Source organism: Phoca vitulina, unplaced genomic scaffold (genome assembly GCF_004348235.1).
Source record: "Phoca vitulina isolate PV1807 unplaced genomic scaffold, GSC_HSeal_1.0 scaffold25, whole genome shotgun sequence".
NCBI lineage: Eukaryota > Metazoa > Chordata > Mammalia > Carnivora > Phocidae > Phoca > Phoca vitulina.
In genome coordinates, this window is record NW_022589728.1 from 3992659 (window position 1) to 4006425 (window position 13767).

The 13767-nt window shown below is 33.2% G+C and overlaps 1 protein-coding gene across 6 annotated transcripts in view; it reads left to right on the plus strand.

The window, feature by feature from the left end:
- The window catches only part of SNTG1 (syntrophin gamma 1), a 907627-nt gene extending 894305 nt beyond the window's left edge, over positions 1-13322 (plus strand). For all 6 annotated transcript variants that reach the window (XM_032421884.1, XM_032421883.1, XM_032421885.1 and 3 more), the window contains one exon: positions 9560-13322. In XM_032421884.1, coding sequence (XP_032277775.1) covers positions 9560-9718 — 159 coding nt within the window. In that variant the 3' untranslated portion in view covers positions 9719-13322. The remainder of the gene's footprint in view (positions 1-9559) is intronic.
- The last annotated feature ends 445 nt before the right edge of the window (positions 13323-13767 follow it).

The following is a 13767-nucleotide window of genomic DNA, read 5'->3' on the forward strand; positions in this document are numbered from 1 at the left end:
TCTTCTAAAATGGGACTTCTCTGAAAAAGCAATGAAAAAACAGTCAAAATTATCAGAATTAACTTTTTCAGAACCTGAAAGTAACCAAACATTTGCAATAACTGTATTCATTACAGACAAAACAAACATAAAACGAACAGTCTAGAAAACTCATGTGAAAAACAGTAGCCCAGAAGCCACTGGAGAGTATAGACTAGGTTTGGAGCTCCTCAAAAAGCCCACCCCAGGAAAACTGTAATTATTTTGTCTATGTGGAAGCTCCATGGAAAAGCACATTTGCAGTACTTCTCATTACTTGACATGACTCAAACCTTGTTCATTGGGAAAACCTAACCCCACGGTATTTATTGATTTTTACTGAAAATAATCAGCAGCTCATTATTATTATCTGAGTTGGTGATATTAGTAGTGGCAAACAAAAAGCTACGGAAACCTTGGGGTGCCTGGGTGGCTCAGTTGTTAAGCATCTGCCTTCGGCTCGGGTCATGCTCCCACCGTCCTGGGATCCAGTTCTACATCGGGCTCCCTGCTCAGTGGGAAGTCTGCTTCTCCCTCTCCCACTCCCCCTGCTTGTGTTCCCTCTCTCACTGTGTCTCTCTCTGTCAAATAAATAAATAAAATCTTAAAAAAAAAAAAAGCTAGGGAAACCTTAAAACTAAGATCTGAGGAATAAGGGGCCTTGAAAAACTCCAATATCTTCCTGAGAACCAAGAATGACATATGGATAAGCAGGGCTGTGTGCATGACCTAATGTCTCAGCTCTGGCTGAGTCAGACCATTGTAAGACAGTTGACCACTAAGAGACTTTACTGGCAACAGTGATAGGAAATACAGGCTTTACAGAATTATTATGCCAGGAAGGTCACTAAAAAACAAAACAAAAAAAGACAAGAAGGAAGGAAGAACAATAACAAACTGTATCAAACTGCAGCAGATCCTAGGGAGGGATGAGAATCTTATTTCCAAAGTATGTTATTGAAATGTCCAGTTTTAAACAAAAATTAGAAGACATTTAAAGAATCAGGAAATTGTGGCACTTATATAAGGAAATGAACTGTCAGTAGGAACTTTCCCTGAGGAAATCCAGCTGTTGGACTTAATAGACAAAAACTTTTAATTATCTACTGCATATATGTTCAAAGGGCTAATGGAAGCCATGCTCAAAGAATTAAAAGAAAGTATGCAGTGTCTCACGAAATGGTAAATGTCAATAAAGACATAGAAATAATAGAGATAATCAAATCAAATTGTATCATATAAAAGTACAATAACAAATAAAAAATTCCTTGGAGGTATTAAACAAAAGATTTGAACTTTTGAACAGAGAATGAGAGAATCTGAAGAGTTCAATATATGTCAGTCTCACTAAGTCAATTGAGATTATCCAGTCTAGGGAACAGAAAATGAGTAAATGGGTAAAAATGAACAGATCCTCAGAAACTTAAATATGTGACAGCATCAATCATATACATAATGGGAATCCAAGGAAAGCAGGGAAAAAAATGGAGAAGAATGATTATTTGAAGAAATAAAACAACTGAAAACTTCTCAAATATGATGAAAAACATTAACCTCCAAATCCCGGAAGTTCAGTGAACTCCAAGTATGGTAAACCCAAAGAGAAACAAACATCGTGACTGAACTTTTAAAAGCCCAAATAAAGAATCTTGAAAGCAGCAAGAGAGTGATTCCAACAGTACTAATAAGGGTAACAAATGATCTCTAATAATAAGCGATAGAGGCCACATGGCACTAGAATGACATATTTATATACTGAAACAAAGATTAGCAAACAAGAGTCCTTTATCTAGCTAAATTTCCCTTCAAAAATGAAGAGGACATTAATTAAATCATTACTAGATTAAGCAACAACAGAGTTTTTCACTAGTAGATCTGCACTACAGGAAATGAGTCCTTCAGAATAAAATGAGAGAATAGTAACTTGAATCCACATGAAGAAATTAAGCATACTTAAAGCTAATCCCATAATTAAATATAATTGACAGTATAAAAGCATTTTTGTTTGTAAATCTTCTGTTCTTCTTACTGACCATTAAAAGACCGTTGCATAAAATAAAAATGATAAAACTGTCACTGGGCTTATAATTTATAAAGATGAATTTGTAAGACAATAGCATAAAGGAAGAGGGAGGGAACAGAGGTATATTGGAACAAATTTTTAAATACTATTGAACTAAATAGGTATTGATCTGAACCAGATTGTTCTAAATTGTTAATTATATTTTCCAGAATAACTAAGATAACTAAATATATAGTAAAATAACAAGTGAATTAAAATTAAATACACATGCACACATAAAAGGAGGCAGTGATAGAGGAATAAAAGAATAAAATATATTGTAAATAAATAGCAAATGATAGACATAAATTATACTTTACATATAACTACATTTAAAATAAATATGTTAAGCATTCCAAACAACAAATTAGCAAAATGAATTTTAAAAAAAATTCTTGAGGTGATGACCTCAAGAAAAATACTTTAGATTTGTAATTAAGCTTAATTAATTAATTAATTAAAACTTGAACCATTTTTAAAATTTTTTTTAAAAACCAGGTTTTAAAACTTTAATCTATTTTGAGTTAAATTTTGTGTATAGTGTTAAGATATTGGTCTAGTTTCATTCTTTTGCATGTGACTGTCCAGTTTTCCCAACACCATTTATTGAAGATATTGTCCTTTCCTCATTGTATATTCTTGGCTCCTTTGTTTTAAATTAATTAGATATATATGCATGGGCTTATTTTTGGATTCTCAATTCTATTGCATCAATGTCTGTGTTTATGCCCATACCATATCATTTTGATTACTATATCTTTGTAATAGAGTTTGAATTCAGAGAGTGTGATGCCTTCAGCTTTGTACTTTCTCAAGACTGCTTTGGCTATTCAGGGTCTTTTGTGGTTCCATGCAAATTTTTTTTTCTAAATTTTATTTTATTATGTTATGTTAGTCACCATACATTACATCATTAGTTTTTGATGTAGTGTTCCATGATTCATTGTTTGTGTATAACACCCAGTGCACCATTCAATACGTGCCCTCCTTAATACCCATGACCCCCATCCCCACCCCACCCCCTGTAAAATCGTCAGTTTGTTTCTCAGAGTCCATAGTCTCTCATGGTTCATCAACCCCTCCGATTTCCCCCCCTTCATTTTTCCCTTCCTACTATCTTCTTCTTCTTCTTCTTTTTTTTTAAACATATAATGTACTATTTGTTTTAGAGGTAAAGGTCTGTGATTCATCAGTCTTACACAATTCACGGTGCTCACCATAGCACATACCCTCCCCAATGTCCATCACCCAGGCACCCCAAGCCTCCCATCCCCCACTACTCCAGCAACCCTCAGTTTGTTTCCTGAGATTAAGAATTCCTCATATCAGTGAGATCATATGATACTTGTCTTTCTCTGATTGACTTATTTCACTCAGCATAATACCCTCCAGTTCCATCCATGTCTTTGCAAATGGCAAGATTTTGGGTTTCTTTTTTTTCATGGCTGCATAATATTCCAATGTATATATATAGACCATATCTTCTTTATCCATTCATTTGTTGAAGGACATCTTGGCTCTTTCCATAATTTGGCTATTGTGGATATTGCTGCTATAAACATTGGGAACCACTTATCCGTTCAAATCACTACATTTGAATCTTTGGGGTAAATACCCAGTAGTGCAATTGCTGGGTCGTAGGGTAGCTCTATTTTCAACTTTTTGAGGAACCTCCACACTCTTTTCCAGAATGGCTGTAACCAGCTTGCATCCCCAACAACAATGTAGGAGGGTTCCCCTTTCTCCACATCCTCGCCAAATTCTGTCATTTCCTGACTTGTTAATTTTAGCCATTCTGACTGGTGTGAGATGGAATCTCATTGAGGTTTTGATTTGTATTTCCCTGATGACAAGTGATGTTGAGCAATTTTTCATGTGTCGTTGGCCATTTGGATGTCTTCTTTGCAAAAATGTCTGTTCATGTGTTCTGCCCATTTCTTGAATGGATTATTTGTTCTTTGGGTGTTGAGTTTGATAAGTTCATTATAGATTTTGGATACTAGCCCCTTATCTTATGTGTCATTTGCAAATATCTTCTCCCATTCTGTCGGTTGTCTTTTGGTTTTGTTGACTGTTTCCTTTGCTGCGCAAAAGCTTTTTATCTTGATGAAGTCCCAATAGTTCATTTTTGCCCTTGCTTCCCTTGCCTTTGGCAATGTTTCTAGGAAGAAGTTGCTGCAGCTGAGGTCGAAGAGGTTGCTGCATCAAGGATTTTGATGGATTCCTGTCTCACATTTAGGTCTTTCATCCATTTTGAGTCTATTTTTGTGTGTGGTGTTAGGAAATGGTCCAGTTTCATTCTTCTGCAAGTGGCTGTCCAATTTTCCCAACACCATTTGTTGAAGAGACTGTCTTTTTTCCATTAGATATTCTTTCCTGCTTTGTCGAAGATAAGTTGACCATAGAGTTGAGGGTCCATTTCTGGGCTCTCTATTCTGTTCCACTAATCTATGTGTCTGATTTTGTGCCAGGAGCATACTGTCCTCATGATTACAGCTTCGTAATAGAGTTTGAAGTCCAGAAGTGTGATGCCACCAGCCTTGCTTTTCTTTTTCAACATTCCTCTGGCTATTTGGGGTCTTTTCTGGTTCCATACAAATTTTAGGATTATTTGTTCCATTTCTTTGAAAAAACTTGATGCTATTTTGATAAGGATTGCATTAAATGTGTAGATTGCTCTAGGTAGCACAGACATTTTCACAATATTTGTTCTTCCGATCCATGAGCATGGAACATTTTTCCATTTCTTTGTGTCTTCCTCAATTTCTTTCATGAGTATTCTATAGTTTTTGACTACAGATTCTTTGCCTCTTTGGTTAGATTTATTCCTAGGTATCTTTTGGTTTTGGGTGCAATTGTAAATGGGATCGACTCCTTAATTTCTCTTTCTTCTGTCTTGTTGGTTTATAGAAATGCAACTGATTTCTGTGCATTGATTTTATATCCTACCACTTGACTGAATTCCTGTATGAGTTCTAGCAGTTTTGTGGTGGAGTCTTTGGGTTTTTCACATAAAGTATCATATCATCTGCAAACAGTGAGAGTTTGACTTCTTCTTTGCTGATTCGGGTGCTTTTTACTTCTTTTTATTGTCTGATTGCTGTGGCTAGGACTTCTAGTACTATGGTGAATAGCAGTAGTGATAGTGGACATCCTTGCCATGTTCCTAACCTTAGGGAGAAAGATCTCAGTTTTTCCCCATTGAGAGTGATATTTGTTGTGGATTTTTCATAGATGGCTTTTATGATATTGAGTTATGTACCATCTATCCCTACACTCTGAAGAGTTTTGATCAAGAAAGGATGCTGTACTTTCTCAAATGCTTTTTCTGCATCTATTGAGAGGATCATATGGGTCTTGTTCTTTCTTGTATTAATATATTGTATCACATTGATTGATTTGCAGATGTTGAACCACCCTTGCAGCCCTGGAATAAATCCTACTTGGTCATGGTGAATAATCCTTTTAATGTACTGTTGGATCTTACTGGCTAGTATTTTGGTGAGAATTTTTGCATCCATGTTCATCAGGGATATTGGTCTGTAATTCTCCTTTTTGATGTGGTCTTTGTCTGGTTTTGGGATCAAGGTAATACTGGCCTCATAAAATGAGTTTGGAAGTTTTCCTTCCATTTCTCTTTTTTGGAAGAATTTCAGAGGAATAGGTATTAATTCTTCTTGAAATGTTTGGTAGAATTCCCCTGGGAAGCCATCTGGCCCTGGGCTCTTATTTGTTGGGAGCTTTTTGATAACTGCTTCAATTTCCTTATGGAAATGGGTTTGTTCATGTTTTCTGTTTCTTCTTGGTTCAGTTTTGGTAGTTGATACATCTCTAGGAATGCATCCATTTCTTCCAGATTATCTTATTTGCTGGCATATAGTTGCTCATATGTTCTTATAATTGTTTGTATTTCTTTGGTGTTGGTTGTGATCTCTCCTCTTTCATTCATGATTTTGTTGATTTGGGTCATTTTTCTTTTCTTTTTGATAATTCCTCCATTTTAGTAAATGACAATGCTCTCCTTTCAGTTGCTCAATCAGATATTTTGGAATCATCCTTGGTTCAACTTTACTTTCAAATCCCACACTTTACTTATTGAAAGCTTTATACTTTTCTCCATTTTTTTCAATCTTATTTTCAAAGAGCTCAGGATTATGATTTTTTTCAGAATTATAATTTTAAGACTTATGTTAATTCTTGTCACTTCTCTGCTCAAAAATCTCCCATGGTTTTCCATGTCCCTCAGAGTAAAGCTCATGAAGAGTCCATATAGCACTCCAAATTCTGATCTGTGTTATTTCTTTGACTTCATTTCCTATTAATTACTCCTTAATTCATTCCATTCCCACAATAGACCCTTGCTTTAACTCAGACTCCCCTAGAATGTCTCTATCTCCAGGTATTTGAAAGTACCCATCTGTCTGGAATTGTTTGTTTGTTTTACAGACATTCACATGGTTTATTCCTTTGTCCCCTTCAGATTTGCACACATACCAATGAAGATTTTCCTGTCTTGCAGTCCCTTCTACACTCTTTGCTCTTTTCTCTGCTTTATTTTCTTGACTGTACTTACAAACATATTCAGCAATATTATATTTAATTTATTTATACCCTTATATTTTGTCTTTTGCCACTGGATTGTAAGTCCCATCATGACTTTGTTTTTGTCTGTTTTGCTCACTATTTATATCTTTCCACCCAGAGAAAGACTAAATGCATATTAAGCACTCAATAAATATTCATTGAATAAATGAATGATTAAATTTTGAAGAGAACTTAAGTTTAGTGAGATTTATGGGGTTCAGAAGAGCTTTATTACAAGGAGATAGTAAATAATTTGATGGATGTCACTGTGGATGCTCAGCAGATAGATGGACATGTAGGTCTAGGAGTCATATTAGAAATAAGTAAATATATTATATATATATATATATATATATATATATATATATATATATGTAGTATTTGAAGCCCCAAGAAGGGGCCAAAGGTGACCACTGAGACAGAGGAAAGATAAATTGACATTGGTATCAAGAACCAAACTTGAACACATCTCTACCTCCTGCTTTCTCTTTTTACCTATTATTTCCTGTGTACCACTAACTCCCTGGAAAAAAAATATAAAAATTTTACAATGCCAATCTACATCAAATAATTGGCTTATAATTTATAAGGTATGAATAATTGAAAATATTAACCTTTCTAAAAATTTCTGTATAATTAGATATCTATTTTTGATAACCAAGATATAATCCCCAAATTAATAAAGATGTGGCAGAATTATTTTTGAAAAAAGGTTGTTATATTTTTGCAAACTTGCAATATTAAAAATATTTTCCCCTTTACCAAGAGTGAATTGCATGGTTTTTTGTTGTTTTCTTTTTTAATAGTACATAGGCACATCTTATATTTTCCAAAACTTTACCACCCTTTTCATATCTGATGCACTTAATATGAGTTGATATCAAAAGTAATTCAGGATCTGCAGGTGATATAAACTGGCTGCACAAAGAACGAAGAGATGAATAGGGGACTTCAAGGTTGAGTTAAGGCAACAGAAAAGCTGCTAGTTGACAAATCATATTGCCACTGAAGGGGATTATTAAAAATAAAGCTTCTGAAATAATTATGATGGGATAACTAAAATCATTTTTAGATTGAAATATTTTAGAAGATTAGAATAGTTAAATCTTTGCTGCCCTCTAGAATAAGTCAACATTTGCCATAGGAACCTATGAAATACTGAAGTTTTGAAGGGAATTACTCAGAAAGATTAGGTATTTTATGTATATTGTACAGAATTTTGAATGAATTTTTTTTTTTTAAAGATTTTATTTATTTATTTGAGAGAGAGAGTGAGAGACAGAGAGCACGAGAGGGAGGAGGGTCAGAGGGAGAAGCAGACTCCCCAGCTGAGCAGGGAGCCCGATGCGGGACTCGATCCCAGGACTCCAGGATCATGACCTGAGCTGAAGGCAGTTGCTTAACTGACTGAGTCACCCAGGCGCCCCGAATTTTGAATGAATTTATGTTGTGCTCTATTGTGCTACTACTGCATGATCTGATAAAATATTCTGAAGGTGAATTATTTTACTTAAATAGTTTCCTGGTGCATGGCACATATTATGATATGTCCCAATTGAATAGATACTTTGTATTGTTTCCCATTGTCACATACTACAAATTGCAAACACTATTACTAATGTGCATATCAATTGTAATTCTACATCCTTTATTATCAGTATGAATGATATAGCAACAACTTTGTCAGTAATTTCATATGGTTTATTACACTCTAGTTGTCGTCTTTGTGATGTTTATCATATAGACTCTATTAAGCATATGTATGTATTTGTCTTCTCTCAGTCTCTTGGAATTAAAACATTTTATGGACTACTGATGGTTTTCCATACCTGATCACCAAAGCTGATGTCAGCTTTTAAAATCTATGCTGAGCATCACCTCATGATTTTACAAGCTAGTCTTACATAATTTCTAGTTTGAAAAAAACAAAACAAAACTCTTTTCTTTTTTTTCTTTTTTTTGCAATGTGGGCCACAAATCTCCTTAAGGATCCAAATGGGAAACATATTTCAAAAAATCCAAACAATTAGTGGGCCTTGGTTGTTTTTTTTTTTTTTTTTAACAATGAAGTACAACAAATTTAAACAACCAAGTGTAACAATCAAAATTAATTACATTTAAAATTACTTCATGCGGGGTGCCTGGGTGGCTCAGATGGTTAAGCATCTGCCTTTGGCTCAGGTCATGGTCCCAGGGTTCTGGGATCGAGCCCCACATCAGGCTCCTGGCTCAGCGGGGAGCCTGCTTCTCCCTCTCTCGCTGTCTCTCCCCCTTCTCATGCTCTCTCTCTCTGTATCTCTGTGTCTCAAATGAATAAATAAAAATCTTTAAAAAATAAAATAAAATAAGTAAAATTACTTCATGCATTATATTTTGGAATTGAACCATTTGGTTCCTAGTGCCATAAACATTCATAACCTCTCACTTTCAGCATTTCATATTCAGTGTCTTATGATAAATTGTAACTTATTCTAGAGAATAATGAAGAATATTTTAAAAATTATTTCAATCCAAATTTATCATTTGAAATGTGTATAAAGAGATTAAAAATTTATTTTAAGCTACTCCCATGTTTTGTACTTTATCAAGAATAACAAATATATTTCTATCCAGCATTTATCAATACTGAAATGACTTTCATAGATAAATAATAAGAATGCTTAGTATTTCTAGCTCTTAGACTGCCATGTTTTGAAGTAAACCTGCAATACATATGAAATTTATATATTGAACAAAAATGTTTACAGTTTCTATACATTTGATAGAATTAACTGATTATATTATGTTTGTTGAGCTTGAAAAAAACTCATTTTTATCTAGTTGTCTAGTTATTGTCAATGTGTTTTAAAGAAATTGATTTTTATTTTATCTGAAACATTTCTTTTTCCCTTTCAGGAGCTGGAGTTTTCAAATCTTTTTGCTGTTCTTCACTGCATTCATTCATTCTTCGCTGCCAAAGTAGCTTGTTTGGACCCTCTCTTCTTAGGCCACCAGGCTACTGCTTCTGCTGCTGCGAGCTCTGCTACTACAAGCAAAGCAAAGTACACAACTTGACATACGGAGCTTTGCATTGCCACTTACCATGACTATATAAAGAGAATAAACATCGTCATCATTTTAGACCCTGGAGAAACAATGATACCATCAAGTCAACAGTGAATTCAGTTTGAAATTTCAGCAGAAAACAAAGTCATAAGGGATCTCAAAAGCACTTCTGTTTTGGAAGGCATTTGTGAACAATCGTAAATGAAAATAACAGCTTGTTCGCACTCAGTTTATTTGTACCAGTATTTCATTGAAAGTGAAGACGAAAGAAAGAATGATTCAACCTATGTAAATAATATAAAAATTGTAAGCTACCTATAAATAAAAATACCACTTAAATGGTTATTTCTGTATTTTAGATTATTTTGTATGACAAATACATGTTGGGCCTGATCATGAACTGATGCCCTATCATGGAATTATGAGTGATATATAAAGGAGACAAAAAACCACATGGCAGCAAGGAAAAAAGCATGCAAAAAAATTCATCGAAGAAGAAAGCCTTTTAATTTGCTGATGTAGATTTTTCCTTGTATTCTCATTCCGCGAAATGACACTGGCATTCCAATTCTGTTTATCTTATTGTCAACTATTCCTAAGATTTTCAAAAGAATAAATACATCTATTCTATGATAGTCACAATGTAAAATGTACTTTTTCCTTAAATCACTGATATCAATGTTGTATCGCTGCTAGTGTCAAACAAATATGCTGAAATGTGTTATTTAATTATGAACCAAGGAAACATTCATGAACCTCTTGTTCTTTCCTTCACTTAAGGAGATTTATACTTACCTAATATGATTTGTTATCAAAGTTTCATAAATTTTCAGTGGCCCCAAAAACTTTTGTAGAAAAAATATCAAAAATGTTGTGTGAGAACCAATTCTTTGTAAGCCTAATTCTACTAGTTAATCATGGACTGAAATGACCTTAGAGTGTAGTCTCAGTTTTACTTATTTCAGGTAAATGACATTTTCCCATTTTAGTAATATTTTATGATAAGATAAGGTGAGATATGAATATAAAATTTTAAATTTCTAACTTACCATGTCATAAAAAGTGACTATATAATGCCAAACTATGCGGGTTATTTTAGTTATCTTGTCTTAGTAAATGTGAAGAGGCTGGAAATTTGAAAGCATCAGAGTATGTGCCCCTGACTCAGATCCCAGGTATTATATCACCATTTGTTTAATGTGGAAAACACTATCTGCCTTTTACTACAGCTGTACTGAGATCTGCTTTTAAACAACCAGCTGCCTATTAGAAAAAAGAAAAAAATATTTTTTTTTATTAACACACGTGTTCCCAACTAAATCAAACATTGGATAGTTCCTTATGAAGATGATGAAATATCCAATAAGGTGGTTTGATTTTTATTTTTTAAATAGGAAAAAAAAGTTACACAAGAAGGAAACAAAATTATTTGCAAAAGTGACACATGATCGTTATGCTTTAAAATTTATCAAACTATTTCCATAATCATCATAAATTATTAATTCACTTTGTGTCTGGTTAATTCTTAAGCATGTTAAATTGAAAAGAAAAAGTGAAGGTTCATAATTGTACCTGGCAAGAGTTAAGTTTGATCAAGGACACCTTATTAAAAGAACTGTGGCTAATTGGACACTACATAGTTTTGATATATTTTATCTTGACCATAAAATTAATATATGCTCATAATTGGGATAATACTGTGGAATTATTGCTTACGAAGTATTCACCAAATAGAACAGTCATTCTAAAGCCAGAAGTCCACCAAAAGCAGGCTTCAGTAAGCCTCTCTTGTGTCTATGGGGGGAAGAGTAGAGAGAGGCATCTGCCTCAGGGTCAGAAGCAGTAGTAGCCACTTCATTATAGAATCTCTGCTATGAGCTAGAGTTGTATCTTGGTGTGCCCCACATTGGGGCAACATTTATGTGTCCACAGTGTGATAATCTGGTCTACAGGTAATAGGAAATGGGCTAGTTAGCCAAAAGGAAAAAAATAGTTTTAAAAACTTATATACGTGTTATGTAATCATTTTTAATAAATATTGTCAGATTTTGTAAAAGCTCCATTTTAAATAACAAAAAGACAATTTAATTAAATATCCTTTTTGTTATATCATAAAAATCTTCTAGTCTGTGCTAGTGTGTATGATGAAGGAAAAGGTGCACAACGAGATATGTATGAGTGTGTATCTCCTTGTACAACACACATACACACATATATATGTGTGTATTTGTATATAATAAAATGCTACCCACAAATTATATTAGAAGAATATATTTCAAGTACATATCTTTAATATACTTAAATTTACACTGTAAATTGTAGCTTGAATTAAAATTTATGATAATACAATATTATGTTTATTTTTGATACCATTGATAAAAAACTAACAGGCCTAAATTGCTACTTAACATTAGTGGAGCACCTACCTATTAGAAAAATATTATTTTGATGTTCATCAATTACCAAATAGTACTTAACATTTTCCTCTACAGTGGAATGATTAACCACTGTCATTTGTTATAACTTGGACTATTTGAATGGGAAAGCTTAAAAATGAACAAAATACTCAGATAAATCTCTATTTCTCATGTAATTTATGTTTAGATGCATGAGATTTATTCATGAAATCCTAGTTTGTACTAGAGCACATTTTAATAGCAGAATGCTTAATTATGTGTTAACCCCTCCAGTGCCTTGGGATATGTGTGTGTGTGTGTGTGTGTGTGTACACATTATACATATATGTATACATATGTATGTGTATATATATACATATACATATATATGCACATTAAAGGGTTCATTATAGTGTACATAGTGCAAGCTCAAAGGGAATATTATATTATAGGTACTTAGGTCAGAGAAGGGAGTTCAAATATCATTTGAAGTATTTGTTAACTACTATAATAATGTATTTTGCCTAATAAAGGATAACAATTAATTTAAGCTAAAGTATATTGAAGCAGGAGCATTTTTAATTTGTTATACTGCAACAAATATTTATTTCAAAAATACTTTAAGATAATATGAGTGTAATGTATACCCCAACATTTACCATCCAACACTATTTTAAGGGGAGAACAACCAGCTTATCATTCTTGCCCATTTTTCAGGCAGGTACCAATTTAGAGTTTTAAAGTCTTTGCTCACAAAGCTGTCGCTATACAAGAAGAAAAGTAATTACTTGAAAATAAATATCAAGTTCATATTAACCATGTAAGCAGAGAAATTTTCCTTTGGGTGCATTGGCTTATAGATAGACATTTCCTTCATTTACAATGACAAAGCTTGTTCATAAACTTTGTTTACATGGAATGCTGGGTTTGAGAGAAGCTTGATTTATTATTGTGGAAAAGTAATAATCCTAACAATTATTTAGAATTACTGCTAGAAATCAGCAGGTGGAGAAGCTTTAAAAGCACAAGGATGATCTTGTGCTTAACTTTTTAAGGTAAGTGTACATGTTCCGATATTAATAACAAACATTTTGCTACTCTTAATAGTGCTGTACTCATGAGCTCTTCTTAAGGAATTGCTTTATTCATACCTCTAAAACTCTTGTTTATGATTTATTCTTATTCCTTAATACTTTAAAATCATAATTCACTTATTTGCACATTTGAAGTTGCTTTTGAAGATAAACAAAATAGTATAAATGTTATATATTTTATACATATTAAAAATGCAATGAAAATACCAGAAATATGAAATGTAAATATATTTATTTCATTTTTAATTGTTTTGGTGGATGTTTGAAAAATGTAAATTAATATCTGTGACAAAAAACTTGTCACTTCGTTCTTTAAGTTCATTAATGTACTACTAATAAAACTGTACCTTTTATAATGAAGCATACTGGAAAATAAAAACAAATACTTTTTACTACTTTTGTATTTTTTACTTCTTGGGTTTGATTTGTAAGTTTCACATGTGTTTAGAGCATGATTCTGACGAACTTAACTGCAATGAACAGGGGCAGATAAGAGCTGTCAGCCTGGGGTGCAGGTCTCTGGGGGCATGATCTGTTCTGGTTTAGCAATATTTATGAAGATTAGATA